The 26,904-nt window shown below is 45.5% G+C and overlaps 1 protein-coding gene across 2 annotated transcripts in view; it reads right to left on the bottom strand.

Moving 5' to 3' along the window:
• Window positions 1-26,904, bottom strand: part of DLG2 (discs large MAGUK scaffold protein 2) — a 1,330,756-nt gene that overhangs the window by 468,517 nt on the left and 835,335 nt on the right. The window contains exons 6-7 of one of the 2 annotated variants that reach the window (XM_040426390.1): window positions 17,476-17,493; window positions 1,388-1,446 (exon numbers count right to left, since the gene is read on the bottom strand). The exons of the other annotated variant lie outside the window; for it this stretch is intronic. Coding sequence (XP_040282324.1) covers window positions 1,388-1,446; window positions 17,476-17,493 — 77 coding nt within the window. The remainder of the gene's footprint in view (window positions 1-1,387; window positions 1,447-17,475; window positions 17,494-26,904) is intronic. 2 annotated transcript variants of the gene reach the window in all.

The raw sequence follows: 26,904 nt of genomic DNA, 5'->3' as shown, positions 1-26,904 counted from the left end.
TATAGTGTAGCACTTGTTATTATTATGCAATTTTGTACTCTATATTGCAGTTAATTGTCGCATTGCATGTTTCTGTCTTTCAATGTTGTTCCCTGCCTTAGCAATGTGCTTTTGCGGTTTGGTATGTGCTGACTGACCCCCTTTTTTGGTTTTTCTTTGCAGTTTGTACTGGAGGTGTGGCTGCCTCCTCAGTCATGCACTCCTAACCACCCTGTCTGCCCTATAGGCTGATTTTAATTAGTGTTAGTACATAGTCAGGCCTGCTCCCCTTCACTCACTGAAGCCATGGCACCAGGAGTGGGATAGTTTGTGGACTCTCACTGCAGTCCTTGGTAGCCATTTGGCGCCGGTGATGTCGTGGAGTGGGCCTGCTGTGTAACCTACACTCCCTGAAGTGTATGGTAGCCGTCATGGCACCTAACAGGTAGAATTTAGCGTAGGAACCCGTCTAACAGAGATCGCCTTGACGCTCAGCAGATGGGCTCAAATAATTTTGTACAAAACGATGTGCCAAGTATCTCGCACTTATAGTGTAGCACTTGTTATTATTATGCAATTTTGTACTCTATATTGCAGTTAATCGTCGCATTGCATGTTTCTGTCTTTCAATGTTGTTCCCTGCCTTAGCAATGTGCTTCTGCGGTTTGGTATGTGCTGACTGACCCCCTTTTTTTTTTTTTTTTTTTTTTTATAGGAGTCAGTGCTGCCTTCCTTCTATCAAATACGTAGGCGAAGCATGTCCAGAGGTTGTCAGAGACACAGGGTAATGCTGGTTGTCAGTCCTCAGCACTGTGCATTTTTAGGCAGGTTGTACAGTAAATTTAACAATGGCTCCAAAAATAGTGATTTGTTAGTTATTTTAAAACATAACTTTTACTCATGAAATTAAGATAAAAAAAATAGGCCCAAAATATAAATATGATAAAATTATCAGAGCGGCGGTATAACAGGTCAATGTGCACGGTGGCACCCAAAACAATAGGTGAAAAATTGGAAAAAGGTACAGTATTTTTCGCCCTATAAGACGCACCGGCCCATAAGACGCACCTAGGTTTTTGGGGAGGAAAATAAGGAAAAAATGTTTTTTAACCAAAAGGTGTGCTGTGTGTTTGGTGGGTTTGGAACTAATGGTGGTCTGTGGATGGCACTATTACTGGGGATCTGTGGATGACGGACACTGTTATGGGGGGGATCTGTGGATGACGGACACTGTTATGGGGGGGATCTGTGGATGACGGACACTGTTATGGGGGGGATCTGTGGATGACGGACACTGTTATGGGGGATCTGTGGATGACGGACACTGTTATGGGGGGATCTGTGGATGACGGACACTGTTATGGGGGGGGATCTGTGACGGACACTGTTATGGGGGGGGATCTGTGACTTGCACTGTTACAGGGGGATCTGTGGCTGGCACTGTTACAGGGGGATCTGTGGCTGGCACTGTTACAGGGGGATCTGTGGCTGGCACTGTTACAGGGGGATCTGTGGCTGGCACTGTTACAGGGGATCTGTGGCTGGCACTGTTACAGGGGGGGATCTGTGGATGGCACTGTTACAGGGGGGGATCTGTGGATGGCACTGTTACAGGGGGGATCTGTGGCTGGCACTGTTACAGGGGGGGATCTGTGGATGGCACTGTTACAGGGGGGGATCTGTGGATGGCACTGTTACAGGGGGGGATCTGTGGATGGCACTGTTACAGGGGGGATCTGTGGATGGCACTGTTATGGGCTGGGGGGATCTGTGGATGGCACTGTTAGAGGGGGGATCTATGGGTGGCACTGTTATATATGTGCCATCCACAGACCCCCCCAGCCCATAACAGTGCCATCCACAGACCCCCCCAGCCCATAACAGTGCCATCCACAGACCCCCCAGCCCATAACAGTGCCATCCACAGATCCCCCCCACCCGCCGCCGCCACTCCAGTATACTAATATAAGATGTCTTATTCAATTAATAGTTATTAAACATGCCCCCTCACTCCTCATAGTACCTTACATCCTAACCGCTTCAGTAGAACCCAGGCAGGCCGGGCGGCCGGCGCGTCCCTCACTGACGTCACTTGCCTGCGCCGCCTGCTTCATTCATAAAGTAGGCGGCGCAGGCACGTGACATCAGGGAGTTACGCTGCCGCCCGCCCGGCCTGCCTGCCTGCATTCTACTGAAGCTGTTAGGATGTAAGGTACTATTAGGAGTGAGGGGGCATGTTTAATAATTCAATTAATTGAATAAGACATCTTATATTAGTATACTGGAGCGGCGGGGTGGGGCTATACTACACTGACTGCACCGCCCCGCCGCTATTGCCGGCCCCCAGCTCCTCCTCCCAGTCCCTCCCCGAGTCCCCGCTCGCTCCTACATCGCAGCTTGCGATGTAAAACTGCAAGTTTTCGCCCCATAAGACGCAGGGGCATTTCTCCCCCATTTTGGGGGGAGAAAAAGTGCGTCTTATGGGGCGAAAAATACGGTACTCGGCGGCACCTAAAATGAAACCCGTACTCCTACCGCTCTGTCGTCGACGTCCAGGGTGCAGGAAGCGTCCGGATGACACCGAAGTGAATGGCTCCAAACCGGACGCTCAGCTGCTAGAGACGGCAGGGTCAAAGACAACCCTAATTTGAACCTATAGAGTGGTCTAAGGCTTACCCTAATAACTAATTAGGGGTAGCAGCCTAACCACAGGGCACTCGTCCTTAAAAGGGCGACCCCGTCCGGAACCTCTCCCTGTGACCTGGCCCTATGGGGCCCAAATCTAGTCCCGCTCCCTACATGCACGTTTCATAGAAATCATCAGGGGAAATTTAACTAGGACTTTTTTAACAAAGACGATCGGGTGATACCAGGTATAACACACCCGTATGATCATCTGTAAACTATGTGGACTGCTGGAGGGAGTACTAGATAACGCTCCTCAACCAGGTAAGGCAATCACCTGTCCGGCGTGCCGCGTCATCTCCCCGAAGCGTGTGACGAAATGAAGACCTTTGCGCATGCGCACTAGCATGGCAAGATTTACCACCAGCTCAGGGGCACAGCAATGGGCTGTTCTTGTGCGCCATCCTATGCCAATTTGCTCCTGGGCTGGTGGGAATCTACCATTGTATTTAATAGAAACATAGAAACATAGAATGTGTCGGCAGATAAGAACCATTTGGCCCATCCAGTCTGCCCAATATACTGAATCCTATGGATAGCCCCTGGCCCTATCTTATATGAAGGATAGCCTTATGCCTATCCCATGCATGCTTAACCACCTCAGCCCCCAGTGCTTAAACACCCTGAAAGACCAGGCCACTTTTTACACTTCTGACCTACACTACTTTCACCGTTTATTGCTCGGTCATGCAACTTACCACCCAAATGAATTTTACCTCCTTTTCTTCTCACTAATAGAGCTTTCATTTGGTGGTATTTCATTGCTGCTGACATTTTTACTTTTTTTGTTATTAATCGAAATTTAACGTTTTTTTTGCAAAAAAATGACATTTTTCACTTTCAGTTGTAAAATTTTGCAAAAAAAACGACATCCATATAGAAATTTTGCTCTAAATTTATAGTTCTACATGTCTTTGATAAAAAAAAAATGTTTGGGTAAAAAAAAAATGGTTTGGGTAAAAGTTATAGCGTTTACAAACTATGGTACAAAAATGTGAATTTCCGCTTTTTGAAGCAGCTCTGACTTTCTGAGCACCTGTCATGTTTCCTGAGGTTCTACAATGCCCAGACAGTACAAACACCCCACAAATGACCCCATTTCTGAAAGTACACACCCTAAGGTATTCGCTGATGGGCATAGTGAGTTCATAGAACTTTTTATTTTTTGTCACAAGTTAGCGGAAAATGATGATTTTTTTTTTTTTTTTTTTTTTTCCTTACAAAGTCTCATATTCCACTAACTTGTGACAAAAAATAAAAACTTCTATGAACTCACTATGCCCATCAGCGAATACCTTGGGGTCTCTTCTTTCCAAAATGGGGTCACTTGTGGGGTAGTTATACTGCCCTGGCATTCTAGGGGCCCAAATGTGTGGTAAGGAGTTTGAAATCAAATTCTGTAAAAAATGACCTGTGAAATCCGAAAGGTGCTCTTTGGAATATGGGCCCCTTTGCCCACCTAGGCTGCAAAAAAGTGTCACACATCTGGTATCTCCGTACTCAGGAGAAGGTGGGGAATGTGTTTTGGGGTGTCATTTTATATATACCCATGCTGGGTGAGAGAAATATCTTGGCAAAAGACAACTTTTCCCATTTTTTTATACAAAGTTGTCATTTGACCAAGATATTTATCTCACCCAGCATGGGTATATGTAAAAAGACACCCCAAAACACATTCCTCAACTTCTCCTGAGTACGGGGATACCAGATGTGTGACACTTTTTTGCAGCCTAGGTGGGCAAAGGGGCCCATATTCCAAAGAGCACCTTTCGGATTTCACTCCTCATTTTTTCCTGAATTTGATTTCAAACTCCTTACCACACATTTGGGCCCCTAGAATACCAGGGCAGTATAACTACCCCACAAGTGACCCCATTTTGGAAAGAAGACACCCCAAGGTATTCCGTGAGGGGCATGGCGAGTTCCTAGAATTTTTTATTTTTTGTCACAAGTTAGTGGAAAATGATGATTTTTTTTTTTTTTTTTTTTTTTCATACAAAGTCTCATATTCCACAAACTTGTGACAAAAAATAAAAACTTCCATGAACTCACTATGCCCATCAGCGAATACCTTGGGGTCTCTTCTTTCCAAAATGGGGTCACTTGTGGGGTAGTTATACTGCCCTGGCATTCTAGGGGCCCAAATGTGTGGTAAGTAGGTAAATGACCTGTGAAATCCGAAAGGTGCTCTTTGGAATGTGGGCCCCTTTGCCCACCTAGGCTGCAAAAAAGTGTCACACATCTGGTATCTCTGTATTCAGGAGAAGTTGAGGAATGTGTTTTGGGGTGTCTTTTTACATATACCCATGCTGGGTGAGATAAATATCTTGGTCAAATGCCAACTTTGTATAAAAAAATGGGAAAAGTTGTCTTTTGCCAAGATATTTCTCTTACCCAGCATGGGTATATGTAAAATGACACCCCAAAACACATTCCCCAACTTCTCCCGATTACGGAGATACCAGATGTGTGACACTTTTTTGCAGCCGAGGTGGGCAAAGGGGCCCATATTCAAAAGAGCACCTTTCGGATTTCACAGGTCATTTTTTACAGAATTTGATTTCAAACTCCTTACCACACATTTGGGCCCCTAGAATGCCAGGGCAGTATAACTACCCCACAAGTGACCCCATTTTGGAAAGAAGAGACCCCAAGGTATTCGCTGATGGGCAAAGTGAGTTCATGGAAGTTTTTATTTTTTGTCACAAGTTAGTGGAATATGAGACTTTGTATGAAAAAAAAAAAAAAAAAAAAAATAAGCATTTTCCACTAACTTGTGACAAAAAATAAAAAATTCTAGGAACTCGCCATGCCCCTCACGGAATACCTTGGGGTGTCTTCTTTCCAAAATGGGGTCACTTGTGGGGTAGTTATACTGCCCTGGCATTTTCCAGGGGCCCTAATGTGTGGTAAGTAGGTAAATGACCTGTGAAATCCTAAAGGTGCTCTTTGGAATATGGGCCCCTTTGCCCACCTAGGCTGCAAAAAAGTGTCACACATGTGGTATCGCCGTATTCAGGAGAAGTTGGGGAATGTGTTTTGGGGTGTCATTTTACATATACCCATGCTGGGTGAGAGAAATATCTTGGCAAAAGACAACTTTTCCCATTTTTTTATACAAAGTTGGCATTTGACCAAGATATTTCTCTCACCCAGCATGGGTATATGTAAAATGACACCCCAAAACACATTCCCCAACTTCTCCTGAGTACGGCGATACCAGATGTGTGACACTTTTTTGCAGCCTAGATGCGCAAAGGTGCCCAAATTCCTTTTAGGAGGGCATTTTTAGACATTTGGATACCAGACTTCTTCTCACGCTTTGGGGCCCCTAGAATGCCAGGGCAGTATAAATACCCCACATGTGACCCCATTTTGGAAAGAAGACACCCCAAGGTATTCAATGAGGGGCATGGCGAGTTCATAGAAATTTTTTTTTTTTGGCACAAGTTAGCGGAAATTGATATTTTTAATTTTTTTCTCACAAAGTCTCCCGTTCCGCTAACTTGGGACAAAAATTTCAATCTTTCATGGACTCAATATGCCCCTCACGGAATACCTGGGGGTGTCTTCTTTCCGAAATGGGGTCACATGTGGGGTATTTATACTGCCCTGGCATTCTAGGGGCCCTAAAGCGTGAGAAGAAGTCTGGAATATAAATGTCTAAAAAATTTTACGCATTTGGATTCCGTGAGGGGTATGGTGAGTTCATGTGAGATTTTATTTTTTGACACAAGTTAGTGGAATATGAGACTTTGTAAGAAAAAAAAAAAAAAAATTCTGCTAACTTGGGCCAAAAAAATATCTGAATGGAGCCTTACAGAGGGGTGATCAATGACAGGGGGGGTGATCAATGACAGGGGGGGTGATCAATGACAGGGGGGTGATCAATGACAGGGGGGTGATCAGGGAGTCTATATGGGGTGATAACCACAGTCATTGATCACGCCCGTGTAAGGCTTCATTCAGACGTCCGGATGCGTTTTGCGGATCCGATCCATCTATCAGTGCATCCGTAAAAATCATGCGGACATCTGAATGGAGCTTTACAGGGGGGTAATCAATGACAGGGGGGTGATCAATGACAGGGGGGTGATCAGGGAGTCTATATGGGGTGATCACCACAGTCATTGATCATGCCCCTGTAAGGCTTCATTCAGACGTCCGGATGCGTTTTGCGGATCCGATCCATCTATCAGTGCATCCGTAAAAATCATGCGGACATCTGAATGGAGCTTTACAGGGGGGTAATCAATGACAGGGGGGTGATCAATGACAGGGGGGTGATCAGGGAGTCTATATGGGGTGATCACCACAGTCATTGATCATGCCCCTGTAAGGCTTCATTCAGACGTCCGGATGCGTTTTGCGGATCGGATCCATCTATCAGTGCATCCGTAAAAATCATGCGGACATCTGAATGGAGCTTTACAGGGGGGTAATCAATGACAGGGGGGTGATCACCACAGTCATTGATCATGCCCCTGTAAGGCTTCATTCAGACGACCGGATGCGTTTTGCGGATCCGATCCATGTATCAGTGCATCCGTAAAAATCATGCGGACATCTGAATGGAGCTTTACAGGGGGGTGATCAGGGAGTCTATATGGGGTGATAACCACAGTCATTGATCATGCCCCTGTAAGGCTTCATTCAGACGTCCGGATGCGTTTTGCGGATCCGATCCATCTATCAGTGCATCCGTAAAAATCATGCGGACATCTGAATGGAGCTTTACAGGGGGGTAATCAATGACAGGGGGGTAATCAATGACAGGGGGGTGATCAGGGAGTCTATATGGGGTGATCACCACAGTCATTGATCATGCCCCTGTAAGGCTTCATTCAGACGTCCGGATGCGTTTTGCGGATCCGATCCATCTATCAGTGCATCCGTAAAAATCATGCGGACATCTGAATGGAGCTTTACAGGGGGGTGATCAATGACAGGGGGGTGATCACCACAGTCATTGATCATGCCCCTGTAAGGCTTCATTCAGACGACCGGATGCGTTTTGCGGATCCGATCCATGTATCAGTGCATCCGTAAAAATCATGCGGACATCTGAATGGAGCTTTACAGGGGGGTAATCAATGACAGGGGGGTAATCAATGACAGGGGGGTGATCAGGGAGTCTATATGGGGTGATCACCACAGTCATTGATCATGCCCCTGTAAGGCTTCATTCAGACGTCCGGATGCGTTTTGCGGATCCGATCCATCTATCAGTGGATCCGTAAAAATCATGCGGACGTCTGAATGGAGCTTTACAGGGGGTTGATCAATGACAGGGGGGTAATCAATGACAGGGGGGTGATCAGGGAGTCTATATGGGGTGATCAGGGGTGATTAGGGGTGATCAGGGGCTAATAAGGGGTTAATAAGTGATGGGGGGGGGGGTGTAGTGTAGTGTAGTGGTGCTTGGTGCTACTTTACTGAGCTACCTGTGTCCTCTGGTGGTCGATCCAAACAAATGGGACCACCAGAGGACCAGGTAGCAGGTATATTAGACGCTGTTATCAAAACAGCGTCTAATATACCTGTTAGGGGTTAAAAAAAACACATCTCCAGCCTGCCAGCGAACGATCGCCGCTGGCAGGCTGGAGATCAACTCTCTTACCTTCCGTTCCTGTGAGCGCGCGCGCCTGTGTGCGCGCGTTCACAGGAAATCTCGCGTCTCGCGAGATGACGCGTATATGCGTGACTGTGCGCAGCGCTGCCACCTCCGGAACGCGATCCTGCGTTAGGCGGTCCGGAGGTGGTTAAACCCCTTCACTGTATTTGCAGCTACCACTTCTGCAGGAAGGCTATTCCATGCATCCACTACTCTCTCAGTAAAGTAATACTTCCTGATATTACTTTTAAACCTTTGCCCCTCTAATTTAAAACTATGTCCTCTTGTAGCAGTTTTTCTTCTTTTAAATATTCTCTCCTCTTTTACCTTGTTGATTCCCTTTATGTATTTAAAAGTTTCTATCATATCCCCTCTGTCTCGTCTTTCTTCCAAGCTATACATGTTAAGGTCCTTTAACCTTTCCTGGTAAGTTTTATCCTGCAATCCATGTACCAGTTTAGTAGCTCTTCTCTGAACTCTCTCCAAAGTATCGATATCCTTCTGGAGATATGGTCTCCAGTACTGAGCCCAATACTCCAGATGAGGTCTCACTAGTGCTCTGTAGAGCGGCATGAGCACCTCCCTCTTTCTACTGGTAATTCCTCTCCCTATACACCCAAGCATTCTGCTAACATTTCCTGCTGCTCTATGACATTGTCTGCCTACCTTTAAGTCTTCTGAAATAATGACCCCTAAATCCCTTTCCTCAGATACTGAGGTTAGGACTGTATCACTGATTTTATATTCTGCTCTTGGGTTTTTACGTCCCAGGTGCATTATCTTGCACTTATCAACATTAAATTTTAGTTGCCATATTTTTGACCATTCCTCTAGTTTTCCTAAGTCCTTTTCCATTTGGTGTATCCCTCCAGGAACATCAACCCTGTTACAAATCGTTGTGTCATCAGCAAAAAGACACACCTTACTATCGAGGCCTTCTGCAATTTCGCTGATAAAGATATTAAACAATATGGGTCCCAGAACAGATCCCTGAGGTACCCCACTGGTAACAAGATCTTGGTCTGAATATACTCCATTGACTACAACCCTCTGTTGCCTGTCCCTCAGCCACTGCCTAATCCATTCAACAATATGGGAGTCCAAGCCCAAAGACTGCACTTTATTGATAAGCTTTCTATGTGGGACAGTATCAAAAGCCTTACTAAAGTCTAGATAAGCGATGTCTACTGCACCTCCTCCATCTATTATTTTAGTCACCCAATCGAAAAAATCAATAAGATTAGTTTGACATGATCTCCCTGAAGTAAACCCATGCTGTTTTTCATCCTTCAATCCATGGGATTTTAGATGTTCCACAATCCTCTCCTTAAGTATGGTTTCCATTAATTTCCCCACTATTGATGTCAGGCTTACTGGCCTATAGTTGCCCGATTCCTCCCTACTACCTTTCTTGTGAATGGGCACAACATTTGCTAATTTCCAATCTTCTGGGACGACTCCTGTTGCCAGCGATTGGTTAAATAAATCAGATAATGGTTTTGCTAGTTCAACGCTGAGCTCTTTTAATAGCTTTGGGTGTATCCCATCAGGCCCGGGAGTACCGGGGACATTTTAATATGGGCCCGATATATCGATGACATCTTCATAATTTGGAATAATTCTAAGGTGGCCTTTACAGAGTTTGTGGACAGACTGAACTGCAACTAGGTTTGAGGTTCACCCATGAGATTGAACAGAGGTCACTACCATTTTTGGACATCTGTATCTCTAGGGGAGAGTTCGATGAACTCAATACCACAATATACAGAAAACCTACGTCCACAAACTCAGTACTCCATTGGTCCAGCGGACACCCTACATCATTGAAGACTGGTATTCCTGGCGGACAATATCTACGTCTACGTCGTAACTGCTCTGACCACAAAGAGTTTGTCAGGCAGGCCAAGGACCTCAGACAGAGGTTTCTCTCAAGAGGCTATCTGGATAAAGTGCTGCGACAAGGCTATCAAAAAGCCTTGGCAACACCCCGTGCCGATCTTCTGTCCCCCAAGGAGAAAACAATTGGGGATCAGAAGATTCGCCTCATTGCGACGTTTGACAGGATGTCTAACAAGGTCAGGGAGGTCCTATATAAACATTGGTCCATTCTTCTTATGGACCCGGACATCCGAGACACTGTACATGAGTATCCACAGATTACTTTTAGAAGAGGACAGAGCCTGAGGGATACTCTGGTCCGCAGCCACCTCCCCACGGCACCGGCGACTGGCACTTGGCTAGATCACAGGCCATTGGGTTGCTTTAGGTGTGGCGGCTGTGTGGCCTGTGGCACGCTCAGACCTTGCAAGACATTTGAGAGTACGAACTTACAACGTTCATTTGAAATTCGTGACTTCATCAATTGCCGCAGTCGTGGCGTAATCTACTGTATAAGCTAACACGCAAATGTAAAATGGAATATATAGGAAAAACGAAAAGGGAATTACGAAGACGCATAGGTGAACACCTGGGAGACATAGCCAATAAGAGAGATACAGCAGTCTCCAGGCACATACACGAGGCTCACAATGGGAATCCCAAATGCCTAAGTGCCACCGGGATAGAGCTAGAAACATAGAAACATAGAATGTGTCGGCAGATAAGAACCATTTGGCCCATCTAGTCTGCCCAATATATCTGAATACTATGGATAGCCCCCGGCCCTATCTTATATGAAGGATGGCCTTATGCCTATCCCATGCATGCTTAAACCCCTTCACTGTATTTGCAGCTACCACTTCTGCAGGAAGGCTATTCCATGCATCCACTACTCTCTCAGTAAAGTAATACTTCCTGATATTACTTTTAAACCTTTGCCCCTCTAATTTAAAACTGTGTCCTCTTGTGGTAGTTTTTCTTCTTTTAAATATGCTCTCCTCCTTTACCGAGTTGATTCCCTTTATGTATTTAAAAGTTTCTATCATATCCCCTCTGTCTCTTCTTTCTTCCAAGCTATACATATTAAGGTCCTTTAATCTTTCCTGGTAAGTTTTATCCTGCAATCCATGTACTAGTTTAGTAGCTCTTCTCTGAACTCTCTCTAGAGTATCTATATCCTTCTGGAGATATGGCCTCCAGTACTGCGCACAATACTCCAAGTGAGGTCTCACCAGTGTTCTGTACAGCGGCATAAGCACTTCACTCTTTCTACTGCTTATACCTCTCCCTATACATCCAAGCATTATGCTGGCATTTCGTGCTGCTCTATTACATTGTCTTCCCACCTTTAAGTCTTCTGAAATAATTACTCCTAAATCCCTTTCCTCAGATACTGAGGTCAGGACTGTGTCAAATATTCTATATTCTGCCCTTGGGTTTTTACGCCCCAGGTGCATTATCTTGCACTTATCCACATTAAATTTCAGTTGCCAGAGTTCTGACCATTCTTCTAGTTTTCCTAAATCCTTTTCCATTTGGCGTTTCCCTCCAGGAACATCAACCCTGTTACATATCTTTGTGTCATCAGCAAAAAGACACACCTTACCATCGAGGCCTTTTGCAATATCACTTATGAAGATATTAAACAAAATTGGTCCCAGTACAGATCCCTGTGGAACCCCACTGGTAACATGACCTTGTTTTGAATGTTCTCCATTGACTACAACCCTCTGCTGTCTGTCACTCAGCCACTGCCTAATCCACTCAACAATATGGGAGTCCATGCTCAATGACTGCAGTTTATTGATAAGTCTTTTATGTGGGACAGTGTCAAAGGCCTTACTAAAATCTAGATATGCGATGTCTACTGCACCGCCACCGTCTTTTATTTTAGTCACCCAGTCAAAAAAATCTATAAGATTTGTTTGACATGATCTCCCTGAAGTAAACCCATGTTGTTTTTCATCTTGCAATCCATGGGATTTTAGATGTTCCACAATCCTATCCTTTAATAGGGTTTCCATTAATTTGCCTACTATTGATGTCAGACTCACTGGTCTATAGTTGCTCGATTCCTCCCTACTACCTTTCTTGTGAATGGGCACGACATTTGCCAATTTCCAATCTTCCTATGTGGCCCTAATCTAGTCCCGCTCCCTACATGCACGTTTTCATAGAAATCATCAGGGGAAATTTAACTAGGACTTTTGAATCTTCCAAGCTAGCGAGACAACCAATAAGAGGCGGTGACTGGGACCGTACACTCTTGCAGCACGAGACCCGATGGATCTTTCAGCTGCGTACGGTATCACCTACCGTTTTGAACGAACAACTCAATTTCAGCTGTTTCGTTTGAAACCTCCCAGCCATCCCTATAGTAATAATGGAGGTAGGACCGGATGTCTGACTTTATGCCTTAATATCGAGGCACCATAAATGCACGGATTGCTAACTTATACATCTCTTATTCACACTATACGTGCGTATATACTACCATCTCTATCTCTAATTGATACTACAATGTTCAATTATAATTCATATTTCAACGTGATATGTTACTGTACCCCACTTTCAGTATGACCTTCTATAGGATCTGAGTCTAAAACCCCAGATCTATGGTTTCTATATATACACACAAAAACGCCATAAATGTCTTTTGATCTAATATGGTCTATATTAAAAGACCATCTTGCGACTGGTTCCTGGGGACGCGCCCGGGACTCCTGGCAACCAGTGTCAGCTGATCGCCTTGTCAATACAGGGCGTTCAGACGCGCTTACGTCATCTAGCTTGAGCGGCGTCCTTAGAGATCCCTGCCGAGCGGTCGGGCCAGTGCGCATGCGCGCACGAGTATCATGCTAGTGCGCATGTGCAAAGGTCTTCGTTTCGTCACACGCTTCGAGGAGATGACGCGGCACGGAGGACAGGTGATTGCCTTACCTGACATTTAAAAACTGGCGCTAAACATAGCGTGGGTGCGACCTATTGCCCGCGGCTATTGAGATGCCCGTACTATGGTTGAGGAGCGTTATCTAGTACTCCCTCCAGCAGTCCACATAGTTTACAGACGATCATACGGGTGTGTTATACCTGGTATCACACGATCGTCTTTGTTAAAAAAGTCCTAGTTAAATTTCCCCTGATGATTTCTATGAAAACGTGCATGTAGGGAGCGGGACTAGATTAGGGCCACATAGGGCCAGGTCACAGGGAGAGGTTCCGGACGGGGTCGCCCTTATAAGGACGAGTGCCCTGTGGGTAGGCTGCTACCCCTAATTAGTTATTAGGGCAAGCCTTAGAATTAGGGTTGTCTTTGACCCCGCTGTCTCTAGCAGCTTCCGGTTTGGAGCCATTCACTTCGGTCTCATCAGGACGCTTCCTGCACCCTGGACGTCGATGACAGAGCGGTAGGAGTACGGGTTTCATTTTAGGTGCCGCCGAGTACCTTTTTCCATTTTTTCACCTATTGTTTTGAGTGCCGCCGTGCACATTCACCTGTTATACCGCCGCTCTGATAATTTTATCATATTTATATTTTGGGCCTATTTTTTTAATCTTAATTTCATGAGCAAAAAGTTATGTTTTAAAATAACTAATAAATCACTATTTTTGGAGCCATTGTAAACGATACATAGTGACGTCTATCTAGAGGATTAAAGTCCATTTTTGTCAGATGTACAGTAAATTTACCCTGAATTTTAACTCATTCCATACTGGATATTTTGTGCAATCTACCTTGTGAAGATGATCGTTTATTACAGAAAATAGTTGGTCTGGAAACTCATTAGCATAAATATTACATATGCAAATCAAAGTCCCCACTGGCATGCATAGTAATAAGCTAATTTATAGAAGCATTTGCATAATCCCACCCTGAGGGACTACAGACTGACAAGAAGACTGTGGAGACGGCACTGTACACAAGGTGATGTACATATCAGGGTATAACAACGGAATATGTCACATATAGGCAGCTTATGCTTTTCAGGATCTTTGTTTGCTGTCAGTTTACATTCAGAGTTGGAAAACTTGCCCTGGCCTAATACTGCTCAGACAGCAGAGGGTGTTACAAAATATATCAGCGTGGACAATCCTGCATTGTCAGCTATTTTGGAGACTAGAGGGAGCAGTATTTGATTCAGATTTGCATACAAGAACACAGAGAGCGTTCCCCGCTTTCATACATTTGAATGAAATGATACATTTCTGCCATTCTGAATTCACCACTAGAGGGAGCTCAGGCGCTGACTGCATACTGTCTACACATAGATGTCAATCAGAAACCTGTATGCAGTAAAATCTTGAGCTCCTCTAGTGCTAACCGCAGTAAGTCAGAATTTTATTGTACAATTATGTCTAGACAGGGGAATCAGAGCTCTGCATCAGAAATATAGAGTCCTATCACATTAAGATTTAGATGAAGAAAGTAATTAGCACAGAATGCTGGACCTAAGAATGACATTGTGTCAATATGAGTGGTTCTGTTGGCCCCCTGGAGCTCGAGGTCATAAATTGCCCAAATACTTTATGGAAATTTTGGTTTTAGCATAAATAATGCTGCAAGTTATGGCAAAAATTGCAACAAAACTGCTTTGTGCAGTGATCCCTGGTTCCAGAACTTTAAGGAGTTTTCCGGAAAGTAAATACTGAGTAGCCTCAGGATAGGTCATCAGTATCCGATTGGTGGTATTCCTGCTCAAGGCCGGCGTCAGCACCTGGCATACCCGGGCAAGTTCTGGGGCCCACAGCTCCTGCGGGGACCCACTGCACAGCTGATTATAATTGTGAAGCAGGGGGCACAGAAAGCATTTCTACTCTTGAGGGGGCACAGAGGGCATTACTAATGTGAAGGGGGCACAATGGACATTTCTACTATGGAGGGGGCACAGAGCCAGAGGGCATTTATACAATGAAGGGGGCACAGTGTGCATTATTACTATGAAGGGGGCACAATGGGGATATCTACTATGGAGGGGGCACAGAAGGCATTACTACTATTAAGGGGGCACAATGGGCATTATTACTGTGAAGGGGACACAATGGGCACTACTACTATAAAGGGGACACAATGGGCATTATTACTGTGAAGGGGCACATCTGGGCATAACCAATGTGAAGAGGGCACTGGGCACATATCTTGGCATATCCACCGTAAGAGGGCACATCTTGGCATATCAACTGTGAGGTGGGACATATTTGGGGATATCTACTGTGAAGGGGCACATATCTTGGCATAAGTACTGTGAGGAGGCACATATCTTGGCATATCTACTGTGAGGGGGCACATATCTTGGCATATCAACTGTGAGAGTGCATCTATTTTGGGATATCTACTATGAAGGGGGCACATATCTTGGCATATCAACTGTGAAGGGGGCACATATCTTGGCATATCTCCCCTGTGTAACTTCAATGTCAGCCAGTGGAAGCTCATGCGTGACACCTGCCGTTTGCTCAGGCCCTTTGAGGAGGCAACTTTATTTGTCAGTCGCCAGGACTACGGGATGAACGATGTCATTCCACTGCTTCATGTCCTGGAACAGATGCTGGTAAATCTGGCTGGTCAGGGGACTGAAGACGTGGCGCCTAGATCTCACGGTCACATGAGCCCTGTTGGGTATGAACTGGAGGAGGAGGAGGAGGAGGACACTGGAGCACAAGCAATGTGTACTGAAATGGGTGGTTTTTCTACACAGGTGGCAGGAGAGGAGGAGCAGGAGGAGCCGGAAGAGGGAGATGAGGAAGACGAGGCAGAGGACCCAGACACACTGTGGCAGTATGCAGTGGAGATGGAGGCAGGGAGTCCCTCCGAGTCACTTGCGCAAATGGCCCGATGCATGCTCATTTGCTTGCATAGTAACAGCTGAATTGTCACCATTCGGCAAAGGGATGACTACTGGCTCTCCGCCATGTTAGACCCTCGCTCCCAGGTCCAAAATGGGGCCCTTTTTTACACCCGCTGAGAGGGAGGACGAACTGAACTACTATCAAGACATCCTATGTAGTCAGTTGGCCACTGCCTATCTGTGACATCGTCCATCCTCTCACAGGCCTGACCGGGGGGCCCTCTGCGCTCACATTCCACTGCCATGGCTGCTGTGGCAGGGTGGGAGGGGGGATAGGAGCAGTACCAGCTCCATCAGCATTAACCTGAGTCTAGAGTCGCTGATGAGCAGCTTTCTCCACTGGCCTAGTGAAGAAACTACTCACCAGCAGCAGACGGCTAGATATGGAGAAGAACCTGAACCAGCAGGTGGTGGCATACTTGTACAGTACCCTGCCACTCTACATTGAAGATTCGCTAGACTACTGGGCAGCCAAACTGGATTTGTGGCAGCAACTGGATGAGTTTGCCCTGGAAAAGCTGTAGTAGTTCGGTAGTAGTAGTGTGGCATCAGAGTGGGTGTTTAGTGCGGCGGGGGCCATAGTTACCCCAAGGAGAATTCGCCTGTCCACCCAAAATGTGGAGAGACTGACATTTGTCAAGATGAATCAGGCGTGGATCAGCCAGGATTTCCACCCAACTACAGTAGGTGAACCCGATTTTGTGTCAATCTCGCTGTATTTCTCGGCGAGATTGAGCACATACGAGCCCCATCGCGGGAGCCAGCGCCGAGCTGGCTTGCCGCGATGGAGACAGAGCCGTCATAGAAGCGACGGGAGATCCGACTTGGATTCCCGCCAATTCTACACGTGTGCGGCGTTTGTTATGAATCCTGAGGGGGAAGTCCCCGCCGGATTTTAAATAAAAATCCGGCCTGGGTCCCGCCCTCAGGAGCATACCGGGCCCTTAGGTCTGTTATGGGTTGTAAGGAGAGCCCCCCCTACGCCGAAAAAAACGGCGTAGGGGGTCCCCCTACAATCCATACCAGACCCGTATCCAAAGCACGCTACCCGGCCAGCCAGGAAGGGAGTGGGGACGAGCGAACGCCCCCCCCCCCCTCCTGAGCCGTACCAGGCTGCATGCCCTCAACATGGGGGGTTGGGTGCTCTGGGGCAGGGGGCGCACTGCGGCCCCCCCACCTCAGAGCACCCTGTCCCCATGTTGATGAGGACAGGGCCCCTTCCCGACAACCCTGGCCGTTGGTTGTCGGGGTATGCGGGCGGGAGGCTTATCGGAATCTGGGAGCCCCCTTTAATAAGGGGGCCCCCAGATACCGGCCCCCCACCCTAAGTGAATGAGTATGGGGTACATCGTACCCCTACCCATTCACCTGCAAGAAAAGTGGTAAAAACACAAATAAACCACACAGTGTATTAAAATATTTTATTTTTCTGCTCCGGAGGCCGCCCCCTGTCTTCTTTATTAGCTCTTTTACCAGGGGGGGGCTCTTCTTCTTCCGATATCCCGACGGGTCTTCTCCGCTATCCGGGGGGGTCTTCTCAACTCTCCGGGGTTCTCCTTCTGTCTTCTCCTTCTGTCTTGTTGTCTCCTTCTGTCTTCTGTCTCCGGGGTTCTCCTTCTGTCTTCTCCGCTATCCGGGGGGGTCTTCTCAACTCTCCGGGGTTCTCCTTCTGTCTTCTCCTTCTGTCTTGTTGTCTCCTTCTGTCTTCTCCTTCTGTCTTGTTGTCTCCTTCTGTCTTCTGTCTCCGGGGTTCTCCTTCTGTTTTCGCCTCTCTCTGTTGTTGACTCGGCGCACCCCGGTTCTTCGTCTCGCGAGACTCGGCGCACCCCGATTCTTCGTCTCGCGAGACGAAGAACCGGGGTGCGCCGAGTCAACAACAGAGAGAGGCGAAAACAGAAGGAGAACCCCGGAGACAGAAGACAGAAGGAGACAACAAGACAGAAGGAGACAACAAGACAGAAGGAGAAGACAGAAGGAGAACCCCGGAGAGTTGAGAAGACCCCCCGGATAGCGGAGAAGACCCGTCGGGATATCGGAAGAAGAAGAGCCCCCCCCTGGTAAAAGAGCTAATAAAGAAGACAGGGGGCGGCCTCCGGAGCAGAAAAATAAAATATTTTAATACACTGTGTGGTTTATTTGTGTTTTTACCACTTTTCTTGCAGGTGAATGGGTAGGGGTACGATGTACCCCATACTCATTCACTTAGGGTGGGGGGCCTGTATCTGGGGGCCCCCTTATTAAAGGGGGCTCCCAGATTCCGATAAGCCTCCCGCCCGCATACCCCGACAACCAACGGCCAGGGTTGTCGGGAAGGGGCCCTGTCCTCATCAACATGGGGACAGGGTGCTCTGAGGTGGGGGGGCCGCAGTGCGCCCCCTGCCCCAGAGCACCCAACCCCCCATGTTGAGGGCATGCAGCCTGGTACGGCTCAGGAGGGGGGGGGGGGGGGGGGGCGCTCGCTCGTCCCCACTCCCTTCCTGGCTGGCCGGGTAGCGTGCTTTGGATACGGGTCTGGTATGGATTGTAGGGGGACCCCCTACGCCGTTTTTTTCGGCGTAGGGGGGGCTCTCCTTACAACCCATAACAGACCTAAGGGCCCGGTATGCTCCTGAGGGCGGGACCCAGGCCGGATTTTTATTTAAAATCCGGCGGGGACTTCCCCCTCAGGATTCATAACAAACGCCGCACACGTGTAGAATTGGCGGGAATCCAAGTCGGATCTCCCGTCGCTTCTATGACGCGCTTGCTGGGATGTGCTGTCACTATCCCAGTGAGTGCGAGATCTCGGCACCATGTTGCCGAGTATCAGCGCGACGCTGTCGTGCTAAAAACACAATGTCAGAAACACCTACTGTATGCCTGATGCATCAGATTAGATCATCCATGCAGCCTCACCCAAACCTTGACAAAAGAGACCAGTTTCTTCTGGCTACCTGCCTCAGCTACTATTCTGATACTGCCACCCACCTGATGCCACAAATCTGATGCCACGTTCTCCTTCTTACACCCACCATCGTCAGTGGGTACTGTTATTGCCACCCACCTCCCCACTCTGTCATCATACTTGAGAAAGGCTACTGCGTAGCCGAAACGTCGTATTTGTGTGTGCACTCTGGTCCCCAATAAAAGTCACACTGGATATGCTTCTTTGAACACTCTGTCATCGGGTCACTCTGTGGTCTCCTGATGCTGCTGCCACCACCTCCACACTGTCATTGTGCCACTCTGTGGTCTCCTCATGCTGCTGCCACCTCCACACTATGTCACCTTGCCCGTCTGTGGTCTCCTCATGCTGCTGCTAACGCAACACTATGTCACTGGGCCACTCTGTGGCCTCCTCATGCTGCTGCCACCTCCACACTTTGTCACCTTGCCACTCTGTGGCCTCCTCCTGCTGCTGATAACTCAACACTATGTCACTGGGCCACTCTGTGGCCACTGCATGCTGCTACCTCCACACTATGTCACCTTGCCAGTCTGTGGCCTCTTCATGCTGCTGCTAACTCAACACTATGTCACTGGGCCACTCTGTGGTCTCCTCATGCTGTTGCCATTTCCCCACTATGTCACTGGGCCTCTCTGTGGTCTCCTCATGCTGCTGCTACTGCCACCTCCCTACTATGTCACTGGGCCACTCGGTGGTCTCCTCATACTGCTGCTACCTCAACACTATATCATTGGGCCACTCTGTGGACTTCTCAAGCTGTTCTCCCACCCTCCCCACTCCATGACTGTGTGACTATTTTGCATTTTTGGCCTGGTTGACATCATAATTTATTTGACCCTTCTTCTGATCTGTCAGAAGGAAGGAAAAATGAGACACACAACAGATCCTGTCTGTGTAGCAGCTGTAAGGCCTGTATTGTCCGATCAGAATTGGCTTATGATTTGGTAGCCAAAAGCAGGAGTGGGTACAAAACACAGAAGACAGGCAAATATTCCATTCACTCGTCATCTCTGTTTTGGATCCACTCCTTTTTATTTGGCTTTAGCAATACTGATGGATTACTGACCAAATGCTGACCGAGTGAAGGTGGATGCTCAACAGACAGGATCTGTTTTTTGGGGGGGTTTTGTTCTGACGGATCAGAAGAAGGGAAAAATAAGCATTTAATAGAACAGGTTCTGTAGACATCTATGTGGAATCAGCTGACGACGGTGTAACAGGAGTGCGCTCTTTCACGCTACAGTAGGATCTTGGGCCTCTGCACGGTTCTTTATACCTGGCGCTAACATCGACCTGTAAGGCTGAGTTCACACTTGAGTTATTTGGTCAGTTTTGGCCCCGTAACTGCCCAAATAAGTGAAGTGTGCAGTGATTCTAAGAGCGACGCCTGTCATGTGCGAGTCATACTGTATTGTTTCACTACCACGGCAGACTCCCTATGCGTGTTACTGCAAGGGACAGTGTTCTACACGACTATACAGGCTCTCTGTAGCTAGGAAATATAAGTTTTTTAACGTATTTTGCCACGAATAAATTCTGATCGAATTGAATCTTTATGAAAGATTTGGTGAACCGGCTTTTTTGCAGCCCTAATGGTAAACGCTGACTAAGTGAACTCTGTGTCCGCCTTGCTGTAAATACCCATCGCTTTCTCACCTTCCGTTACTTACTGGCAAACTTCTACATTGCACTGATTTCATTGTAGGCCAATTACAGCCTCCTCTAATTGCAGCCTAATAAATGTGCGGCTTTGTTTAATGCTGAAGAACGTATAACGGATCCTCTGGAGGATCTGATTGGCTGACGAGGCATCAATATAAAATTTATAGCGTGGTTTGGGGCGGCCTATAGAAAAACTGAAATGCTCAATAGGGACTTCTTATAATAAACTGTTCTTACTTTATTATCTGCAGTGATATTAGGAGAAGAATGAATGTTTCAGGGGAAACATTCAGAAACTGTTTTAAGGTGAATTTTTACTTTAACCCTGCACATTAACCCTGAATATCCATAATTATTTTTTTTACATAAATAGGTTAAAAAATATGTGTTCTGTTATTTTATAATATTTCTCTAGCAGTAGAAGCTCTGTTTTTTTTTCTAATATGGAGCTCCAAATCCACCTGAATAGAAATTAAAAGTAAAATTCTGGCTCTTCTGAAGTCACCACTAGATGGAGCTCACTGCATATTGTTTATGAATTGATCTCACTAATATCCATTACATTTCTGAGCTCCCTCTAGTGGTGACTTCAGGAAAGCAAACATTTTACCATTTATCTCTGTCATTTACCTCTAGCATGGGCTTCGACTAATATCTACTTGGGTTTGAAACACATTAAACTTCAAGGGTTTTCACCACAAAGGTTTTAATTTAGAAAAAAAAAAATTGCGTTTCATCCCATTTGTACGTGTGCCGCATACTATAAACAGAGCCATGTGTTCATATGCCGAGTTTTTTTCTGCACTCTCGGGGATGTTGTGCAAGCGTCTAAAGTTATAATGAACTTAACAATACTGAAACAGGAAAACCCCTTTGAGTAGGTGAAAATTCTAATAGCTTATGGAAAGAGACAAATTCCTGAACCCTCTTGGGTCAATGGAAAGAGCCAGGACAATGTGGAAGTTTTTTTCCCCCCTCTATTTTGCTCTGATTTTTCAATGACTATAAATAAATAAAATAATAATAATTGCAGTAATAATAACAATAATATTTGCAATAATAATAATAACAGTAATAATTATGATGATACTGATTATAATAATAGTAATAATAAATAAAACATAATGATAATATCAATAAAACATAGCCACATTTATCAGCTGTAATGACAATTGCAGCCACAAGGTGGCGCATTTGTATTACTGGAAAGTAATGGACATTATCGTAAGTATGATAAATGTCCAGTTTTGCTTCTTTCTATCTGTATAAATTGGTCACTTATTTTGAAACTCTTGTAAGCAAAATGTCACTAAACGCTCCGACGGGATTAATACCGGCCATTAGCAGGAGCTGACCTCCTCCTAGTGAGTGGATGCACTTAACACATCATTTACCAAGACGCTCCTGAAAAATAGATGCTCTCAGCAAGCTGTACAGGTGACTAGCATTTAATACAAGCATAAATGCCAGATTCTGGCGTCATCTGAAAAAAAATGAAAATAACAGAACAGTGAACAAAATTTTACCAGTCATCCTATACTATGGGAGTATACAGTACAACCCAAAAGTTTGGACACACCTTCTTATTCAAAGAGTTTTCTTTATTTTCATGACTATGTGTGACAAAGGGTTGGAGGCAGTCAGACATGTCTTACATGACTCGGAATATACACCAGAAATGGTAAATTTTATTCTGATGTTGTTGGAGACTGTACTGACCTGCAATTATTTTAAGTTCAAGGACCAATTTTTTTTGCAAACAAGGGGGACTGCAATGGGGTCAAACGCCGCACCAGTCTATGCGAACATCTATATGTCATATATAGAGGATCGGTTTGTGTATCCATCCGGCTCCTTCAAATTTGTGAGGGGCTGGATGAGATACATCGACGATATCTTCTGTATATGGACAGGTACAGAACTGGAATTACACACATTCAATGAGTACCTGAATAATATCCATCCAGCCTTAAAGTTCACGAGGGTCAGCTCTATGACTGAGCTACAATTCCTGGACACATTGGTATGTGTCCAGAATGGGAAATTGGGCACAGACATATATATAAAAAATACTGACAAAAATAATATTCTTCAATATGATAGTTCACATCCCCGAGACATGGTAAAATCATTGCCGTACAGTCAATTTTTACGGGTTCGCAGAATTGTCAGTGACGAGGAGAAAGTGGAAACGAGGTTGAGGGAAATGAACAAAAAATTCGTGAATAGGGGATACCCTAAACAGCTGACGAATAAACATCAGGATAGGGCCCATGGAATGGAAAGGGAAAAATTACTTGAAAAAACCACAGACAAATCAAGTGTTAAAAATAGAATTCCTTTTGTTTCCAGGTACACAATGCTGAGTAGACAGGTGGCTGCGGTGATCAGAAAGAACTGGACGCTTCTCACCCAAGCGTTTCCGGATACCCCAGAATTTAGAAATCCACCTCTATTTTCATACAAGAGAGGCCCTAATGTGAGGGATAGGTTGGTACATGCAGATAAACCCCCAAACATACAAAGACAGAAACAAATAGGATGTTATCCCTGTCTAGGGTGTTGCCACTGTAACAATATGATAAAAGGAAAAACATTTGCACACCCACACACCGGGAAAAAATATAAAATCAAGCAGTTTTATACCTGCAGCTCATCCTTTGTGATCTATACCCTTCAATGTCCGTGTGGGCTCCTTTATGTGGGAGAGACCACACAGGAGATAAAAAAGAGGATCACACAGCACAAATCCAAGATCAGAAAAAAAGCATTAGATCTCCCAGTACCGGATCACTTTAATAAATTGGGACACAATCTGTCACAACTCCGGTTCCAGATTATAGATGGAATACCACCACTGCGGAGGGGGGGAGATAGGGAGACCCTCCTGAAACAATTAGAATTAAAATGGATTTACAGGTTAGATACATGTGAACCTAAGGGACTTAACAGGGACTTCAACCTGGGGGTCTTCCTATAGGGGATTTTGTGTATCTCTTTCTTGGTAGACTGGACTTTATTTTGTTATTTTGTGTAACTTAAGATTGTGCCCAACTTAGTTGTGTTGATTTTAATCATTTTTGTTCACAATGTTCACTAACACTGATATTTCATTGTCTCCCCTTACGGATATTTTCACTGAGGACTCTTCCCGTTCCGCAACTCTCAATGCTGATGTCCCCAACGTCATACGGTCATTTATCCAGATTACATGGAGGACGGACATATCCAGAGTGGGTGGTGAGTCCGATCCATGGTCTATTGCCTCCAAAAGTGAAGAATATAATGTGTGTTTGGACGGACGTGGAGTGCCATGAGGGCTGTCACTAAGCATGGCTGACCCTTATGGCTCTCTAAACGACCGAAAAAATCCCAGCAGGAGGCCTATGTCCCATCGTGTGTTATGGATGTGACAGGGCCGCTTACCTGAAGGGATAGCATGTTTGAAATACGGTATCCTCAGAGGGGTGTATGGCTGAAGGAGAACAGCGATCACTCCGGAGGAACCGTGTTGAATCATTAATAAACATGGGGATCTTCGAATCAACTCTGTGAAGAAATTACCCAAATGGAATATTGGAGATGCTTTGACCTAAGGAGGAAGGACTTACACCCTTTAGGACGTGTCCGGGAACCGACAGAATAGGCACAGGGGGAGGAGTCAGGTGACACGTGCGTCACATGGATGTTTATGTTGACGACCGCGTCTCCATGGCGAGAACTACCTCATAGACCAAGGACAAGATAGACGCACTGCAATGCTGTGGAGCGGAATCTGCTCCTACGTCATTGACAACAGGTGACGTCAGTTGGGATAATTTTCTCATTGGCCGATGACTAATGGGGACGCATGCGCATTATGATTATCGGGACGCCGAGCGTGGTTTCTCCTATGAGAGTTTGTGGAGAGGGAATGAGGCCCAGTGGACATTAACCCGATGGGAAAGGTAATTTAACGGTTTACACGTTGCACCTGAAAGCTATTTTACTAATGAATATGTATGGTGACGCATTGGTACTAATGAGAATGTATTGATTCACCTGGGGGGAGGGTTTACCCCATTCACTAGGCACTATATAAGACACATGTTATGTATCCACTGTATTGCTTGAGAAAGACCGAGGGCGGTCGAAACGTCGCATTATCCTGCTGTTTTGATGGAATAAATTTACACTGCGTTTGATACAACTGAAGAGTGCTGCGGATTTCTTGTATTTTTGTTGATGCTGGGATCAAAAGCCAAGGTCCCGATCTGCCTGCACCATCACTACCACAGCTAAGGTATCGTCTATGATTGTCCCAAATTGTTTTTGTTGGGTATAGTAGTGCTGCCGGACCTCTCTATTTGCTATGAAAATTGTAGATTCACACTGAAGGCATCAAAACTATGAATTAACACATGTGGAATTATATACATAGCAAACAAGTGTGAAACAACTGAAAATATGTCATATTCTAGGTTCTTCAAAGTAGCCACCTTTTGCTTTGATTACTGCTTTGCACACTCTTGGCATTCTCTTGATGAGCTTCAAGAGGTAGTCCCCTGAAATGTTTTTCACTTCACAGGTGTGCCCTGTCAGGTTTAATAAGTGGGATTTCTTGCCTTATAAATGGGGTTGGGACCATCAGTGGCGTTGAGGAGAAGTCAGGTGGATACGCAGCTGATAGTCCTCCTGAATAGACTGTTAGAATTTGTATTATGGCAAGAAAAAAGCAGCTAAGTAAAGAAAAACGAGTGGCCATCATTACTTTAAGAAATGAAGGTCAGTCAGTCAGCCAAAAAATTGGGAAAACTTTGAAAGTAAGGGCTATTTGACCATGAAGAAGAGTGATGGGGTGCTGCGCCAGATGACCTGGCCTCCACAGTCACCGGACCTGAACCCAATCGAGATGGTTTGGGGTGAGCTGGACCGCAGAGTGAAGGCAAAAGGGCCAACAAGTGCTAAGCATCTCTGGGAACTCCTTCAAGACTGTTGGAAGACCATTTCAGGGGACTACCTCTTGAAGCTCATCAAGAGAATGCCAAGAGTGTGCAAAGCAGTAATCAAAGCAAAAGGTGGCTACTTTGAAGAACCTAGAATATGACATATTTTCAGTTGTTTCACACTTGTTTGTTATGTATATAATTCCACATGTGTTAATTCATAGTTTTGATGCCTTCATAGTCATGAAAATAAAGAAAACTCTTTGAATGAGAAGGTGTGTCCAAACTTTTGGTCTGTACTGTACATATATACTATTCTTCACTGATTTATGAGCCCTCAGCAGATATAGCGGATATTGATGTCAAACTAATGTGCAAAGCAGAGAATATAACACTACACTTCATAATGTTACCTGTAGGCGGTGCATCACAGTATTAAATACATGTCTGAATAAAAGAGTTTAGTGTTTTCGGTTTCTCGTGATCATTCATTGGCTAAATAGCACACCATATGGTCAGGTGCGGTATGGCAAAATATCAAGACTGCACTGATTTGTATTTGTTCATTGGCTTCCTAAATGCAAAATTAAACACACTTTCTGAATAGTCTTCATTAAAGATTTCCTACCATTTTGCCTCTGCTGCTGAATTTAAAAAAAATAAAATAAAATTTGAGTGCTACTCCTGATGGCACTCTCTGTACTCCCCTTTCCTTCTCCTAGTATTAGGGGGTGAAGGTTGTAAACAGCAAAATAGAGTGTGGAAACCCCCTTCCCTCACTCTAGGAAAGCATCCAAGGAGAGCAGATCACATGGTATATTGAAAACTGGGAATAAACACACAAGGCAGTATGCAAGAGTGGAACCATCCCGGCTGTGTACAAGTGTAGAGCAATGCAGATTCTGCAGAGGGCGGGGGAATGTACCTTCTCCATTAGTGACTGTTAGCAGAAGGGACAGGAGATCCCTTATGAGCTGTAGAAGGAGAAACCAGTCCAGGAGTGAAGCTTTAGTAATCCATGAGAGCAAGTGAAGACAGCAGCATCCTGAACACACAGACCTAACATCCAACTGTGTTATTGGCTGGGGCAGAGACATAAGAGAAATGTCTGAAACTAGGAGCAGGTTATAAACTGAATATCAGGGGGTATGAAAATGAAAGAATGATGATTACAGAGGAGCTTTAATTAGCTCCCCTAGTGATGGCTACAAGAGGCTGAAACTATTTAGTAACCATAAAATCGATGAGATGTAATAATTCTTACATTTATCAGATCTGCTGTCACTTGCAAGAGTCAGTGCTGAGCATCTGTATGACCAGTGGTGGTCCTAGGAGTTTCCTCCGTGAAGATGGCAGACAGATGCTTAG

The sequence above is a fragment of the Bufo bufo genome, chromosome 3 (genome assembly GCF_905171765.1).
Source record: "Bufo bufo chromosome 3, aBufBuf1.1, whole genome shotgun sequence".
Lineage (NCBI taxonomy): Eukaryota > Metazoa > Chordata > Amphibia > Anura > Bufonidae > Bufo > Bufo bufo.
This window is presented reverse-complemented; position numbering and strand designations above follow the sequence as displayed.